General features: G+C 44.7%; 1 protein-coding gene across 12 annotated transcripts in view; it reads right to left on the minus strand.

The window, feature by feature from the left end:
* Positions 1–15,815, minus strand: part of ARHGEF9 (Cdc42 guanine nucleotide exchange factor 9) — a 239,427-nt gene that overhangs the window by 116,840 nt on the left and 106,772 nt on the right. For 2 of the 12 annotated variants that reach the window (XM_029996477.2, XM_029996473.2), the window contains exon 1: positions 1,129–2,071. The exons of 6 other annotated variants lie outside the window; for them this stretch is intronic. Coding sequence is in view for 3 of the 6 variants with exons in the window: in XM_041118918.1 (XP_040974852.1) it covers positions 9,753–9,932 (180 nt within the window). In the remaining 3 variants the exon portion in view is untranslated. Of the gene's footprint in view, positions 1–1,117; positions 2,072–7,648; positions 9,933–15,815 lie in introns of those variants that run through there. 4 more of the 12 variants (XM_029996476.2, XM_029996475.2, XM_041118918.1 and 1 more) reach the window with 4 other exon arrangements.

The raw sequence follows: 15,815 nt of genomic DNA on the forward strand, positions 1-15,815 counted from the left end.
ACAGTACAGAGATATATTTTCAAGAGGAAAAGACATCACTCTTTTCAGACATTCCCTTCATATTCTCTCTAAACTTCATGCACTGACACTCGAACCCCCCAGCCAGCTCTGCTTCCAAGCTGTAAACATTGCAATTTTGGTCTAGACATCTTTCAACAGAAGGACGTCTAACTAGTGGACACCTTTTCAGCAAGTCTATAATATACAACTTAGCACTTCATTTTCAAGAAAATCAATGTAAATAAAGTCACGCAAAACAACCCATCTCAAAATCTTTGTTATCCTTGAGGTGGGCAAAGATTTTTCTTACATACATTACCAAAAATTATATATATATATATATATACACACACACACACACACATGAAAGAAAGCCAAAATAAAATTTCTAGAGAAATCAAAGCAAAACCCAACCCCTCCGTATCTGTTGCTTTAGCAAAGAAAAACAAAGCATGCATTCCCCTTTTTCTCTTTGATCCCTCCTTCCCAATTTGCAGAGATATAAACCACATACAAACAGGAAAAAAAAGCCCAGCAGGTTATGTTTTGGTCCCTCTCACATCTTTAAAGAAAGGAGCTAGGCTACATCAGTGTGGACGTAGAATTTGGAGGCTTTTGGGCTGAATATTGAGAAATCAAGTCAGATCATCAAGGCAACACAGATAAATAAAGTAAGTAGAATTTCTCTCCCTTTTTTTGTGGCTGAATGTTATTTTAGCAAAGATTTAATCCTTTAATAGGATTTCTCATCCCCCCTTAAAAATGTCCAGAGCTCGATTCAATTGCACACACCACCACCTCTCACCTGGCAGCTACATGGTTACTCTCACAGACATTGCACATTAACTGCTTGCTAGAAATTTCACACAAAATGACTTATTATTAACTTGAGTCTCTATTTTAAAGGAAGCAAAATAACACAGCCAGTGCTTACCACAGAAAGATACTTTCCCTCTGCTTCTAACTAAATATGTATAGCTCTATCTCGCTAGCACAGAACGATATATGAATGGATTACTATTATTTATCACATTTAAAACCCAGGCAAAAGCAGCTACACTTACAGGCATACTTAAAAGACAAGACATGACAAAAGATTTAGGGAGAGATAATATACCAACGTCATACATATCACAGCGAGGCCATGTTGAAGCTCAACGCGTTTCCCCCCTCAGTAAGAAATCTCTCTCTCTCTCTTTCTCTCTCTCTCTCTCGCCTTTCTCTCTCTCTCTCTCTCTCGCTCGTGCTCTCTTGTTGAATTGCTAGTGGTAGTAGTAGCCCCCAACAGCTCAGGAGAAAAAATCCATTTAACGAGTGCCCAGGAAGAACATGAGTATGACATTCACAAGCAATAGCACCACAATCACTGCAAAAACGACCACCGTTTGAACATCCAAGGTCATGGTGCAATGCAGAACACTGTAGTGTTCAAGATGTGGGGCTGGTAGATTTGGAGAAGTCAACCTCTGCTCTGTAAGACTGTCCATACATCCACCATGCTAGAATAGAGGAGAAAACTGTTCCTGGTTTTGGTTTTGTTCGTAATGCTTTGTGGTCTGCTTTTAGTTTATCCCCCTATCTGCTGTCTCTAGCTCATTCTGGAGCCCGCTAAGTGAAGCATCATCACAACCAGTGAGCACTTAAGATGCAAAATCCTTCCTTTAGGAAAAGAAAGCGAGCGCTGTCTGCAAGCTTCTCTCTCTCTCTCTTCCCCCCTCTCTCTCCCGGTCTCTCTCTTGCTGGCTGGCTTGCTTTTTAATTCGTCAAGCCAGTGCAGATAAGAAGCCTGTGTGAGTGTGACAGCTCTGCAAGCTGCTGCGGCTGCATCTCTCGGTGCGAGGCGGACCCCTTTCGCATACTAATCAGCTCCAGTGACCAGGCAGCGAAGGGATCCTGGCTGTCAGTCAAACGCAAAAGGAAGCGCTGGCTCCATAAATACGCGAGTCTTCCGCCCGCCGTGACAGGGAGCGCCATGCAGGCATGTTTTTCCCCTCTACTTTTGCGGCAGTTCAGAAAACAGAGCTGTGCGGCGGGCCGGGAAGCTGGCGTCGTGGTCGGATGCCAATGCTGAGCTCCAGGAAGGCGTCTCCAGGCTTTCTGTGCAACGCAGATCCCGTTCCTCACTGCCTTTGTACGGCGGGGACACGTCTGCCCCGTCTGTACCGCCTGCGCTAAGCTTCGGATGGAGAATATTAAACGCCAGCAAAAAGAGCCAGTGCTGCTAGGAGCCTGCTCAGACCAGGTAGGGGAGCAGGAGAAAGAGCGGGAAAGAAAAGCAGCCAAAATAACAGAAAGGGAACCCTTGGTAACTTGGAAATGCATTGTGAGCCTGTAACGTGGGAATTTTGTAGGGGGAATCACTCTTTAGCTCTGTACAATAGTATGCACATCATCCCATCATAAATCTATCGCATAGCCTCTCTCCTCAGCACTGCACTGGGTTTCTCCATGCTAAGAGTTAAATTGAATTCTGATTCTACAGATAGAGATGTATAAAAGGGGGGTGGGGGGGAAGATAGGATGGGGGATCTTTATTCCTTCTACAGCAGCCAGAAAAGCTCATTCCTACGTTAAATTCACATACACACTCAGGGTTTATGGTCCAGGTGCCAATTTTGCTACCCCAAATCTCATTCAGATCCCAGAACCAGCAGTTACCTTAAAGAGGCATCACACACACACACAAAAAGATGTGCTCGGCTGGAAAAAGCAAATGATTTTACAGACAAAGACAAATATAGAAATGTTGCCAATGCATATTCATTATGCAATAAAATGTGCATACGGGGACTGATCATCAACACCTTCCAGGAAACGTGCTCCTTTGAACGTACCTGGGACATTTGCACACAAATACTAAGGCCAACATGCACCAAACAAGCGCTTATTTTGTTCTCCAGTAGCAAACAACAAGAGTTCAGGAGGACTTTAATGTTTAAACCTGAACAGACAGGGCATGGAGTGGGCTTGCACCAACGAGAGGCCTTTCTTCCCATCGCTGCATCCTTCCAGGGCAGATATTTTTTGTCACCAGCATTTGGGGAAGGGACAGGTAGGATTATGCTCCTACCCCACCTTACCATTCAAACCAATACTAAACCCAGCTGTTTACTGCAAGGCTTATTTTATTTTTCTTCCTTTGCTATTGGGTTTCCAGAAAGCTCCCTCAAAATGAGCAGGCTTTTTCTATATCCACCCCCAAACACCATCAAAGGAGAGAGCACCTTGGGTGGGTGAGGACCGAGTCTTCACAGTGTCCTCCCTCCTCGGCCTCCACTGAGACCCAGTGGTTTGTGCAAGATCAACACTCATCCAGCACACCATCCTCCTCATTTCTGACCAGCTTTCTAGAACGTGTGGGCCGTGATGTGTTTGCAGACGCAGAGGGTGGGTTGTGTTGAGCAGCGTTAGAAATAAGAACGGTCTGGGTTAATCAGGTGGTTTCTTTTCCTCTCATTTTTCTTTTGTGTGATAACTAAAAGCCAGAGGCTGTTTCCAGCAACTGAGACCCCCTGCTCTATTCAAGCAGAGAATTTCTCATTCAGGAGGACAGTGAAAGGCAATTTTTCACCTGCATATTTACAAGAAGCTGCTTTAAACCTGCCCCAGGCAGGCAGCCCGGCTGCCCCATTAGCACACACGCCAGGCTCTGCCCAGGTGATGGATCTGCCTGATCACCAGCTTCCAGACCTGCATTTCCTGTCAAGTACACATTTTTAGGATAGTCAGTCTGTCTGATGCAATTTTAGACTAATCAGAATAGCAGACATGTAATAGATATGGAGTATTTATTATTGTTACCATTCTGTCCCAAAACAATACAGGCAATTTTCTAAAACCCAGGCCTGAACTCCCACAAATATCCAGGAAATTCCAGTTTTGGTCTCAGTAATAACAGTGACCTCTCCAAAACATAAAATGGGCACAAATTTAGAGGCATCCTTATGGCCAGTTAATCTTTTCCTCTAAACTGCAGTGAGCACAGAGGGAGCCTGGGTCTAGACCCCAGCCTCAGATTCAGCTTTACTTTTACAGAAATCACAGTGGAGATTTTCTACCTCTGCACAGCAGCCCCAAGGGCCTGCAGACACCTCCACAGGCACAGCCCATCCCTCGCCTTGTCCTGTGCTGTTTGTGTCCTCTCAATGCCAAGAACAGGAAGCAACCAGCAAGGTTTCAAGGCAGACTCCTCCATGCCTTTGCATATAGGTGGGGGAGCAAAAATTGGGCAGGTAGAAGCAGCAGAGGCCTAAGAAATATCCAGAAAAAAAGGTGCAGTAGCTATCACACATGCTCAATAGCTACTTCCGTAGTTGAAAAAGAGGATTTCATTACGAGCAATGTGCCTGGCAGGTCTCAGGCAGTCATTCTTCAAGAGCTGAGCCAGTCACAGCACAGGGGAGGGCAGAGATTATAAATAGAGACAATGAAGCCAGCCCCCTGCCTGTAACTGCCTGTCAGCTGCAGGCAGGAGGTCCCCCACTATCCTGCTCACCACGTACAGCTTGTGCGTCACGAGCAGCTGCAGACCGCAGGGCGATAGCTGTGGAGACCTCTCTGCTGTCCTCTCTGGCTGGAGATGCTGGGAGAGAGGCGTGCAGTGCTGCTGCAGCCTGGGAGGCTCCAGCCACAGCATCCATCCTCCCCAGGTCACGGTCTAGAGCAAATGCCCCAAAAGATCAGACAGGAAAGCACCGGGTGCCTCACCGCATACAGATGCAAGTATTAGGCTCCAGTGAAAGTTGTGTGTAACAACTACCAAGAGTGATCAGCACAAACAGATTGACTGCGCAGAAGCTTCTATTAAAATTATATTCACAGCATTCCCAATAGTACTTGCTGCTTTATATAATTTCCCATGCCTTCTGCGTGTACTAAATGTTATTTTTACTACCAAAATGGATGATACTTTCTCTTAGAAGCCTTACTGAAAAAGAATACCTAACACATTAGGGGTTTATATAAAACCACCACAAAGTTTAACTTCATGTAATGCTTTCTGGAAAGTTTAGTCTAACCTTCTGTATAGAGCTAAACTGAGGAACAGGAAGAAAAGATTTGTAGTAGTTATATAAAATACCACCTCCCCTCACAGCACAGTACATGCCCTGACACTACGGTAGCTTTCACGAGCACAACTTGTAATGCAAGATCAGCGATGGCTTCTTCTGTATGAGAAAGCAGTTTTGAACTTCAGCACCTCTCCACCAGGCATATCAATTAAGGAACAACCCAGGGCTTCCACTAATACATCACATGCATATACCTATATGTATACATAAATCTGTATATATACATAGAGAGAGAGAGAGTGTATTTCGGACTCCCAAATAACAGACAAATCAGAAGGGTCCCTATAATAACATTAATTACAATATGGTAATTTTGAGGCAAGCCTCTGAAGCAGATGATGCCAAGTCTTCCTTCCCTATGTGAGTAATACATTGGGCTCAGCCATGTGACCACGACTCCCTCCAATGGATGTCTCTAGCAATTAGCACAACCCACTACTTCCAGCTAAACAAATACAGCTCTAACTCAGCAGTGAGGATTTCTAATTTGAATGCTTAAAGGCCCTATATTCCCCTCCCACTGACAGGTACACTGTCTCCGCATGAGCTGGCAGCATGGTCCAGGGGCATGCGGCAGTACAGGGTTTCAGCTCCAATTCCCTGTTCTGATGTAGATCCCCTGTGCAGATTAACAACCTCCACCACAGCAATCTCTTGGACACGCAGACACATCTATGTTTTCCTAACACATCAGCTCCATCTTCCATTAACTGCAAAAATGAAGCACTCAAACTCATAACCTCAACGCAGACCCAGTGAATTCTCTTAATGCCGCTGTAGGAAGCAGTGTGGCTGAGCTCTGGGATTTGGCTTGAGCACCCCAACTCTGCCAGGCCAGGAAAACCTGCTCATCGGCTGGCCGAAGGAGATAAATCTTTTGGTGAATTTGGGAAAGTTTCAAACAAATCCCGAGGTGGCTCATGATTCTGAGTGGGAATAAAACTATGGTTGTGTTGGACTGGACTGGATGAGACCCATGGCCTAGGGGAAAATGGCTGCTGGCAATTGTCAGTCCTGAACTGCTTCGGTTCTTTTGTATTCCCTCTTTGAGCACAAGCCCCATCTCTGACTGATATGGCACCATGAGAGAAGTTTAAATTGAATTAATAGTGCCCCCAAAAAGGAATAAACAGGAACACTACCCAGGGATGTGTGGGCAGGAGACAGGCAACTGCTCTTCCATTCACAGTCTCCTCTGCTGGGCACTTACTGACTGCTGCCTGCAACATCAGGCACCGATGTGGGGTTTGAGTCATGGACTCCATTACAGATTATGAGAAGACCATGAAATTAATTATTTTTTTCTAAATCTAGCTGGGAATTAAACTCAGGGTTTCAGAGATTAAAAGGCCAGTGGGATTATGATTTGCTCAGCTTCCAAAAAGGATGATTTTCTTAAACCGGGAGTTGCTTCTTTTTCCTTTCTTTTCACAGTAAGTCTGACACAGAGCCCTCTTCTCCCATCCTTTGGCCAGATGGGAGGCACCAGCCTACGAGCTGCGGAGCTGCTGCAAAGGATAGTTTTTTCCTCAAGAATCTCCATAATCTTGTATATTTATGGACTGGCTTCATGGGAAGCTTTGAAAATCCCCAAATGCCTAACATTCCTTACCCGAACTGAGGAGCATGCAAAATGGAGGAATATCTGTAAAGACGCAGACTCGGGGGGCTGATTTTGGCAGTTGAAAATTATCTTTCCAGTCACACACTCTTCCTTGCCTGTCCACTCCATCCTTCAGATGCAAAGCTTCCTCACTGTCCACATGAACTTGGGACTTTCTTCCACTAACTTCCTCTACTTCTTTCTTTTGTCCTTCCTCCTTTTCCTTGCTCTACACATCTCCCTTAGAAGCTTTTATTTCACTCTCTGCCCCAGCCCTCCCTCCCACAGCAGCTCAAGTGTCCTCTACCAGAGAGACAAACAAGAAAACAAAGCGGTGGGGTGGCTGGAACAAGCACAGCTTCCTCCAGCATCTTCCACATTAACTGCATAACACGTTTTAGCAAATTCACAGCACAGCTAGACAAGCAAATGATTCATTTACAGAACTAATATAAAAAACAATTACAGAAAGACAAAGGGGAGAGGAGAGGTGGGCAAGGATAAGATGATGATCTCAAAAGCTGGTGAGGCATAAATAGACTTCAGAGGAAGAACTGCATAAGAAAAGGCTGAGTTGAGAGCCTGCAAAGCAGTGAAATGGGAGAGAAGGTAGATGGGGAAGAGAGCAGAGCAAAGACCCCATGAAGCAAGCTGCTCTTGCAGCAAGGCCAAGAGTGCTGGAGAAGAGAGTAAGTTAAGTTTGTAAGCCCGCTTTTGCAATGTTTAGAGAACAGAGGGCACTGCTGGAGGTTGGGTTGCTGCGCTGTTTAACCCGCATGACCAACTGGCCAAGAGCATTATACAAAGCTCAGAGGCTACGGGAACACAACTGAGCACCTCTGGGTCACTGCTCTAAGTATTTAATGAAAAAGAAAAATGAGATTTCACCAAAAGATAGGAAACATCACATTGACCACCACAGCTTGACCCCTGGTAGACGTACTATATACAAAGACACACAGAGCTCAGGCAAGCTGTAGTAAGTGAACTCTTTCCCATTCTTCACCAGTTCTAATTTTATTTCAGAAAACAAGAAGTGATACACGACAGAATTATGTCCCCTGTGTCAAGATTGATTTATTTATAACCATTTCATTTAATACTAACAGCCAGACAACAATCAAAGGCAGGCCAGGGATGTTGCGATATACTCGTGCACCAGCCCTAGTTAACCACCCTCTTGAGAACTAACCATGCTCCAGATGAACAGGTTAACCCCTTGAGCAAAGGGCAGCAGTGGCATGTCAGATACTAACCAAGGCTGGTCTTGGACCACATCTGGAGTCCTCAGTTAATCCTAGTTCCTTCCACAAACAGAGCTAGCATCTCAGCAGATGGTGCTCTTTCCTCTGTCGAAGAATGAAAGCACTTGCATGATGCTGTGAGGGGGGGAAATAAAGCCAAAGCTTTGTCACTGTTGCCTTACAAGATGCCCAGATGCTTCTTCCAGAGCACCCTGACCAGGTGTCATCTGCATCCTAGCACGGCTTAGTGCATCCCTGCTAACATCCTGCCCTCAGCTGCTGTGCTGTGCCATACATACGCAACTGCAAGGCTCTACCCCAGCACTGGCTGCGCTACAACAAGGAGTGATGTACTGATCTAATCAGTTTTCATAGCTTTTGTAACACTATACAAATCATGCTGAAATGGCATGGAGTGCGAGCCTGTCTGGGTGGCTGATTCCATTGTGCTTGTCTGGAATTGCAGTGAGAACAACAAAACTACTATTTTTAAGTTCATTTGAACTTAAAGCATTAAGACAGACTAAAATCTCATGCCCCTGGCAATCATGTTGCAAGTGCTTTCTCTTCTCCTTGCATCTGCTCCACACCCCAGCCTGTACTCTAGAAGCAGTCTCAGACTTCCACTTTTGAAAAAGAAAAGAAAAAACCCTCAAATCCAGCAGAAATCAGATGTGGTAACACCAATTACCCTGGTCACAGAGAAAGACTTCAGGGACCAAGAAAGTTCACTTTAAAAGGACCCCTCAAATTCAGATGTTCATTTCAACCTTACATAAGCTCTCTTTTCTCTAAAAAAAAAAAAACTGGCCTAAAAGAATACATAGACATTTACTTCTTAATTTTACTTCTCTGGCTTGAGAGGGCTTGCAGTTGAGCCCGGGACAAGGTAATAGACATTTACATAGAGGTAACAGACATTTACATAGACATTTCCATAGACATTTACTACTTAATTTTACTTCTCAGGGCTTACAGTTGAGCCTGGAAACAAGGTAAAAAAACCAAAGCCCAAACTGCAGAAAAATCCAAGACAAGTCCTTTCCTTCCACTGCTCCCTCCAGGCACTCTTACAGGAACTCTGGTGATTCTGCCTTCATTTCTGACATTAAATTGCAGAGATCTTCACATCAACACATTCCTGGACAAAGTGGTAAGTGAGAAAAAAATTATCACCTGCTAGAAACTACCTTAGTAAATCCAGGGTCAATGTCCCCAGTGTGGTCCCTGAGAAATACAGCTGCACAGACATAAAGAAGAGAAAGCTCTTCACCATGAAAATCCAAGGGTGTATTTCAGCTTTGCCACAACACAGGAAGGTCCTTTGAAATCCAACGCATTACATTTCCTATGCAGTTAAAAAGCAAATCTAATAGAGTATTTTCATCTGCCTAAGCCTGCGGAGGTCCAGCAATTAGCAGTGCAGGAGTGAGATGCCAGGCAGAATGGAAACAGCATGATCCATGATGCACATACTAAACGGCAATGTCAGAAACTACACAGAGGAAAAAGCAGAAAAGAAGAAAAAGTTTCTTGTTCTGCTTTGTGCTTTATTGACTGACCTTGCAAAAAGCGTGGGTTTAATGAGCAGCTCTCCTGCACGAGGACTCTCCCCTCTCCACTGAACCGATTATAATCAGCTCTGCTTATGGGCATGGTCAAATCAGGCCCTGCCCTGGTGCACCAGGAGAAATACAAAGGCTTATGTATTTGAAAGTCCTGATGCAGTACACTCCTCAGGACTTGTTACTTCTTACTGCTGCTCTATCAGCCTGAGCTTACTCTGAGGGAAATAGGAAATTATCCACCGTGTCTATATTGGGAAAGCAGAGCCTAGGCACAGTCCCATGACTTACTGAGAGTCATGACACAACGCTGTGGCAGATGGGAGCAGAAGCCACAGCTCTGCTTCGTGCAAGAGGATGAGGATGGAAAGAAATCACCTGCAGCTTCTTGCAGCCCTCCTGATGCCCCTTCTGCGACACTGTTGGCTTTGGCTTCCCTGGATTTCTCCTTGTTAAGATATTGAGTAAAGATAAAAACATCTTATTAAAAAGCTGACCCATGGGTCTCATGTTCTTCACACAAATTAACCTAGAGAATTAGATGTATTTCATACAAATCATTTTCTCTCCCTCTCTCTGCCTCCCAGAAAAAGGAGAGGGAACAGCCTATTGAATCTGGCACTCTTAATGAAGAAAACAATGCAAGACAACCTAATGAAGTAGGAATTCCAGCTGGATATCAGTAGATGTATGAATAGAACATAAACCACTCATTTTTATCAGCAACAATATCAGCATTAAAAAGCAAAAAGAAGTTTATAGCTTTTTTCTTTCTTTTTTTCTTTCTCCAAATGAGGCAAATGAATGCCAGTAGGCTTTCATTTCCTATTCCACCCCAACTCAGTGGGATCACTTGCAGTGAGAGCTAGCACAGGCTGCGGTCCCCATCTGATGCTATACAACAGCCTTCCAGGAACGACCAGCGCTGCCCTCCTGCCGACTGCTCATGACAATGTGCGACTGCAGTGAGCCAAAGGGACCCTCGCTGTGCCGGATCACACGGATAAACCTGCCTGCTGGAGGACACAGGTTAAACACAACAGGCACAGAAAAGAACCTGGTGTTGCACTGGCTTCCTCAAGAAGCACAAATTGCACTTCTGCATCATTAATCAGCAACACCAGCATAGAAATTCAATGGGATAGAGCTGAGGTTTGCTGTGCTATCCAAAACACAGCATTTCAGGAGTTCTAAGCGCTTCAGCCTGCCACCTGAAAACAACTATGGCAGAGAAGGTGCGGTGTAATTTACTGCATGCCCAACAATATCTTGGGTTAAATCCAAGGAATTCCGTAGCATGGCAGAGCTGGGGAGACAGAAGTTGGGATCCCCTCTGAACAGAGCACTTTGCACATGAATACACTTCTTTGGGTTCAGTGGGAGTTCACCAGAGCTCCGGACCAGCAACTGGATTTTACTTCTCACCCACACCCTCCTACTAGACCCAAGTTAGAGATTTCACAGCCTGAAATTGGCTCCCAGATATGACACTCCTGCCATTCTCTAACAATACTCATCTTTCCTTTCCCTGCCCACATTACATAATAGACACCTTTATTTATTTATTTTTTCATAAGACGTCTTTTCATAACAATAGAAACTATGGGAGACCGAGATAACTTGATGAATTTTTCCTATTATCTAAAAGCTTAGTCACTCAGGGAATTAGTCATGTTCAAAATAACAGCCAGGCTCAAAGAGATTCAGAGCAACCGTTCTGGAGAAGAAGCAGCTAATGTCATAAATACATTAAGATGTTAGCTTGAAGCATTTCAGAGATTTTTCAAGAAGTGTTTAAAAAAAGAAAAACCCTTTGACTAGATACAAGGAAATCAGGTTCTTAGCAGTTAAAAAAACACTGCAGTTTACAAAGCCTGCTGTGCTCAAACACCAAAACCCTGAACACAGGAGGGACAGATGGACTTTGTGACCACACGGCGCGTGTGGTTTCCCAGCAAGTGCATCCTGCTTGACGCTCTACAAAGTATTGCTTCATATTTCTATGGCACCCTCCAAGCAATGGTCTCAAAGGGTTTTCCAGACTTCCCTGATGAATCATCAGGACGTATCTCAGGAGACAGAGAAGTTATTGGCATGTCTGTTATCCAGCAGGTAGGAACCAGGGCACAGAGCCATGCCTCCTCCCAGCCACTCTTGGGACTGACACCAGGGCAATCATCAGCATACATCAGCTATTTATGCAAACAACATCAACTCTTTCTTAACCTGGACGTTTATTGTGTACTCTTATAGCAACATTAGTAGGAGGCTATAATTGAAAGATTAAAGAAGCCCCAAACTGGGACTGAAATGGAAAACAGAACAGAAACTTTGCGGGTGAGAAAAATCCCACCAAAAAATGCATTTGGTGGGACTGACTTAAGGCTTTGGGAGCTCTACGACATTGCACCAGACACAAAACTCTCCAGTGTGTGCAGAGCTTGTTCAACCCAAGCATCAGCCTCCACTGACAACAGATCCCAGGATGAACAGGAACAAACTTGCAACAAGGCACTCCTGTGGAAAATGGCCCTCCTTGCTGAGGCTGCAGGGCACAGAGATGACTGACCAAACAGCATCCTCCGCAGGACACCCAAACCATTCAGCAGGTCACTGCGGCTTCCCTGGGTGCTTCATTGCGACGTGCTCGATCAGCAGTGAGTCGAGTGCTCTCTGTTCCTTTTGATCTCTCCAGGAGTTCAGGGTGCTCTGGGCCTCTTAAGTCCCATTTTTCCCTAATGCCTGGATACTGCAAGATTCTTTCTCCATCCCATCCTGGCCTGGCTTCTCTCCACCAAATGCATTTGCTTATCCGAACTTTCAAAAACGAAAATCGGACCAAAACTGCTTTCTTCCACTTCTCTTTTCCTGACTTCACATTGAGCCTTTTAGGATTATGGAGTGCAAAGAGTCTTTGTACTTCAAATATCCCATGATTTGCAGATTGACAAGTGGAGAAGAATCAGTAAGGATCTCTGCCACTTGCAGTATTTGGCCCTTTATTCACTGAATTACTTTCCAACACATTTTAAGTTGTGATGATTTACAATAGCTTACTTTTTGTTTATGACAGAAATGTAAAATATCAACAACAGATTGATTTTAAATATTTGAACAACATGCACTGTACAAATATGGCTATATATGCCAGTAAAAAAAAAAAAAAAAAAAGACTGGGACTCTGTACCTATTGAAACTAATGGCTGCACTCTGACTTTCACAGGCACATTAAGCCCAGAATTAGAGCCTATGTGAGGAATTACCGAGGAAGATGCATGCTTGTCTTTCCTGTAATACAGCTAAAGGCTTGAGGAAAAACTCTGCCTTTGTCAGATAAAAAACTATTCCAGAAAAGGCTGTATTATGGTGTGATTTAAACAAACTCATTTGATTATCATACCGGATCAATATTCTCTGTGAAGAATGCCTAACCAAATAATCATTGTACTTACAATGCCGATCAGATGTGTAGATTATTCTCATCACTACCAATGACAATTAGTTTCATCTTTCTGGGTTAGAAACAGATACTAGCAGAGTTTAGCAACTTAGTGCCAATGAAGCATGTAAAATACCCTCATGGGATGCTAGCATAATTGGCAAAAGATTAATTGTTTAAAAAACGGAAAGCAGCACATGCAAAGGAGAAAAAAAAGAAGCCCCGACAGCTTAATATTATGGAATAATAGCTAGGTTTAAGGGGCTGATTTAGAAATAAAGAGCCACCTGCCATGAGAACAAAAGGTACTATCACTTGTAAAATATTACTGACATGCTTCTTAGAGATGACTAACTCTGAAAGAGAGCAGGTCTGATTCTTTAACCCAACCCAGCGCTGAGAACAACAGAAAACATCACTTTCAATAAATCAGTGCTGTGCAGGACTTTTGAGAAATCAGTCTCAAATCCAGGTTTAGACCAATGTGCCTGAGCAGAACAAAATCCAAGGATGCTATCCAAAATAAATTTGTATTGCTGTTCTTTAGTAGATACACAGAAAATAATATCAGAGTAAAAAAAGACAGCTGAAAATCCATAATGGAGGCTCAGTGTTCATGAAAACTGGTCCAGTGTTGCTCTAGATGAAAGTCTAAGGTTCTTCACCGTATGGTAGGCAGCTTAATGTGTGTGAATGGATCAGCCAACCTTCACTTAGGAGTAAACTGAGCCATTTTATATTTCTGTAGCACATTTTAGCCAATGGAGTGAGATAATAATATTCACGCTGACTTGCTGAAATGCAGCTACTTTTGGTGTGGAGTAACTCATTTGTTCAGCAAAGTACACCAATATGATCCAACATTTTAAATACTAAAAATTAAAGTAACTTACCAAGGGAACAGCAGGCAAAATCTGCATTAGATGGAATATAGCTATCTGCATTGGCATTTGGCCAGGACATCTGGACCAATACGCCTTGTCTTGCAAAAAGAGAGTAGAATTTGTACGGATCGAGTGTCACCAGGACCTTGGCTTTGCAGCGTGGCCGTAAGAGTGCTCCCAGCAGCCCAGCGCCTTCAAGCGCAGGAGCGCTGTTCGCCCGTCAAATCCCTTGGACCACAGCCACCCATCCCCAGGCACCAGGCTCCTCGCTTGCAAGCGATTGCAAAGATCACTGCTGGATTTATCTTATTTGGTTCAGTTTTGCTTTGTTGTTTTATAATCCTTTTCTACTTTATTTTCAGATGATCTAGAGATACATGGAGTATCTTCAAATACTGCTGAGGTTGTGAAACTGCTGTATAAAATACAGAAACCACAGCCCTCTTTCATTTTTCCTTTATTAGAAGGAGCAATATTGGGAAATTCCTGGGTAGAACCTGCTTCAAAATCAATCACTGGAGTTTCACTTTCCCCCTCAAATATTTTAAATTACAGGCTATTCAGCAACCACTATTTCTCTCCAAGAGAAGGCAAAGATTAGACTAATCAGAACAAAATAACAAAGTCTCCCTTATTGCCAGCAGCAAGAAAGGAAGCTGGAAAGATAAGAGGGCAAGAAAGTGTCAAGTCTTGTGCTATGTCAATTAGAAAAGCAGTTTGCCCTGCACCACAACCCCTCCCCTCCCCACCAGAACTCAGCAGTCACCCGGGGCGAAAGGAAAAAGGATGAAAGACCCACATCCAGCTTTCCATCACCACTTTTCTTTCAGCATAGTAATCTCTGAAAATGTAAATCGGCGAATGGGTGAAAGGCGATTTGTGTTGCTTAGACACCGGCAGGGAGGGGAAAAGTGCTACGCTGGCGTGCATGCGGGGAGGTGCAGGGACAGGGTGGCAGAGGGGAAGGAAAAGCCTGGATGCTCAGAGGGTGGGAGGAGGCTGCAAAACCCCCAAACTGTTGCTGGGTGGTAGACAAGCCTTAAACAGGACCCTAAACAAATTTGCTATCTGCCGCAGGCTGCCGTCTACTCCCGCACATTATGCTTCCAGCACTAGATTCAGAGTCTTTCAGAAGCATAAACCACTAAGCTCCTGTTTGTATAAGTATCTTAGAGGGGATGGAGGGCAGGACCAAGTTGCGCAGGGCATCACGGAGCTGGCAGCTGGGCATCGGGAGAGAACAGGCAGTGATTTCTGCACTGGCTCCAAAATCATCCCCGCTGCCAGTAACATCTGTCGGGTGCCCCCAATGGAGCGGAGACACAGGGGCTGAGCCAGGTGATGCCAACCACCCAGAGCAGGTCCATGCCACGGGACCAGCCAGTAGGGATGCCCTGAGGCTCCCCGCAGAATGGAAAAAGCCCAGAGAAGGGCAAAACAAACAAAAAACCCCTGCAAAACCCAGCCCAGCACAGAGAGGGGAAGGCAGAGGGAAATGCCATTGCAAAGCAAAGCTGTAGGAGGAGGGAGAGCTGGGGAGGAGGAGTATCTCAATAACAACCGCATCTCTTCGCGGGGAAGTTTCTGAATGAGAAACAGGGATCCTTGCTGAGATGGGGGAACTTCCCCGCTTTCCCTCCTAGCAGATACAGCCTCTCAGAGCTGTACTCCAGGCACAGTGAGGGCATCTGCAAATTGGCAGTATTTTTTTTTTTTTTATTAAGCAGAGCTGTCACTGTTTAAACTGCTTTCCTGAAGCCTCTACACTTCAGAGGAGTGTTTTACAGTCTGATGCAAGCAAAGGCAGGGATGCTCCAGCTCAGCAGCAAATTCAGGCTCCCCCCGCACCGCAACTCATCATCCACAGAAGGGGCAGATCTGACAGGTCCCAGTGGCGGCAACGCTGCCGACAACCAGCATCCCCGTTTCGGTACTCTTCTCCTTCCAGTCCTCTCCCCCAGCTGTTACACCACACACCCCACATGCGAGCACCTGGAAAATCCTTTGC

Source organism: Aquila chrysaetos, chromosome 21, assembly GCF_900496995.4.
Source record: "Aquila chrysaetos chrysaetos chromosome 21, bAquChr1.4, whole genome shotgun sequence".
NCBI classification, from domain to species: domain Eukaryota; kingdom Metazoa; phylum Chordata; class Aves; order Accipitriformes; family Accipitridae; genus Aquila; species Aquila chrysaetos.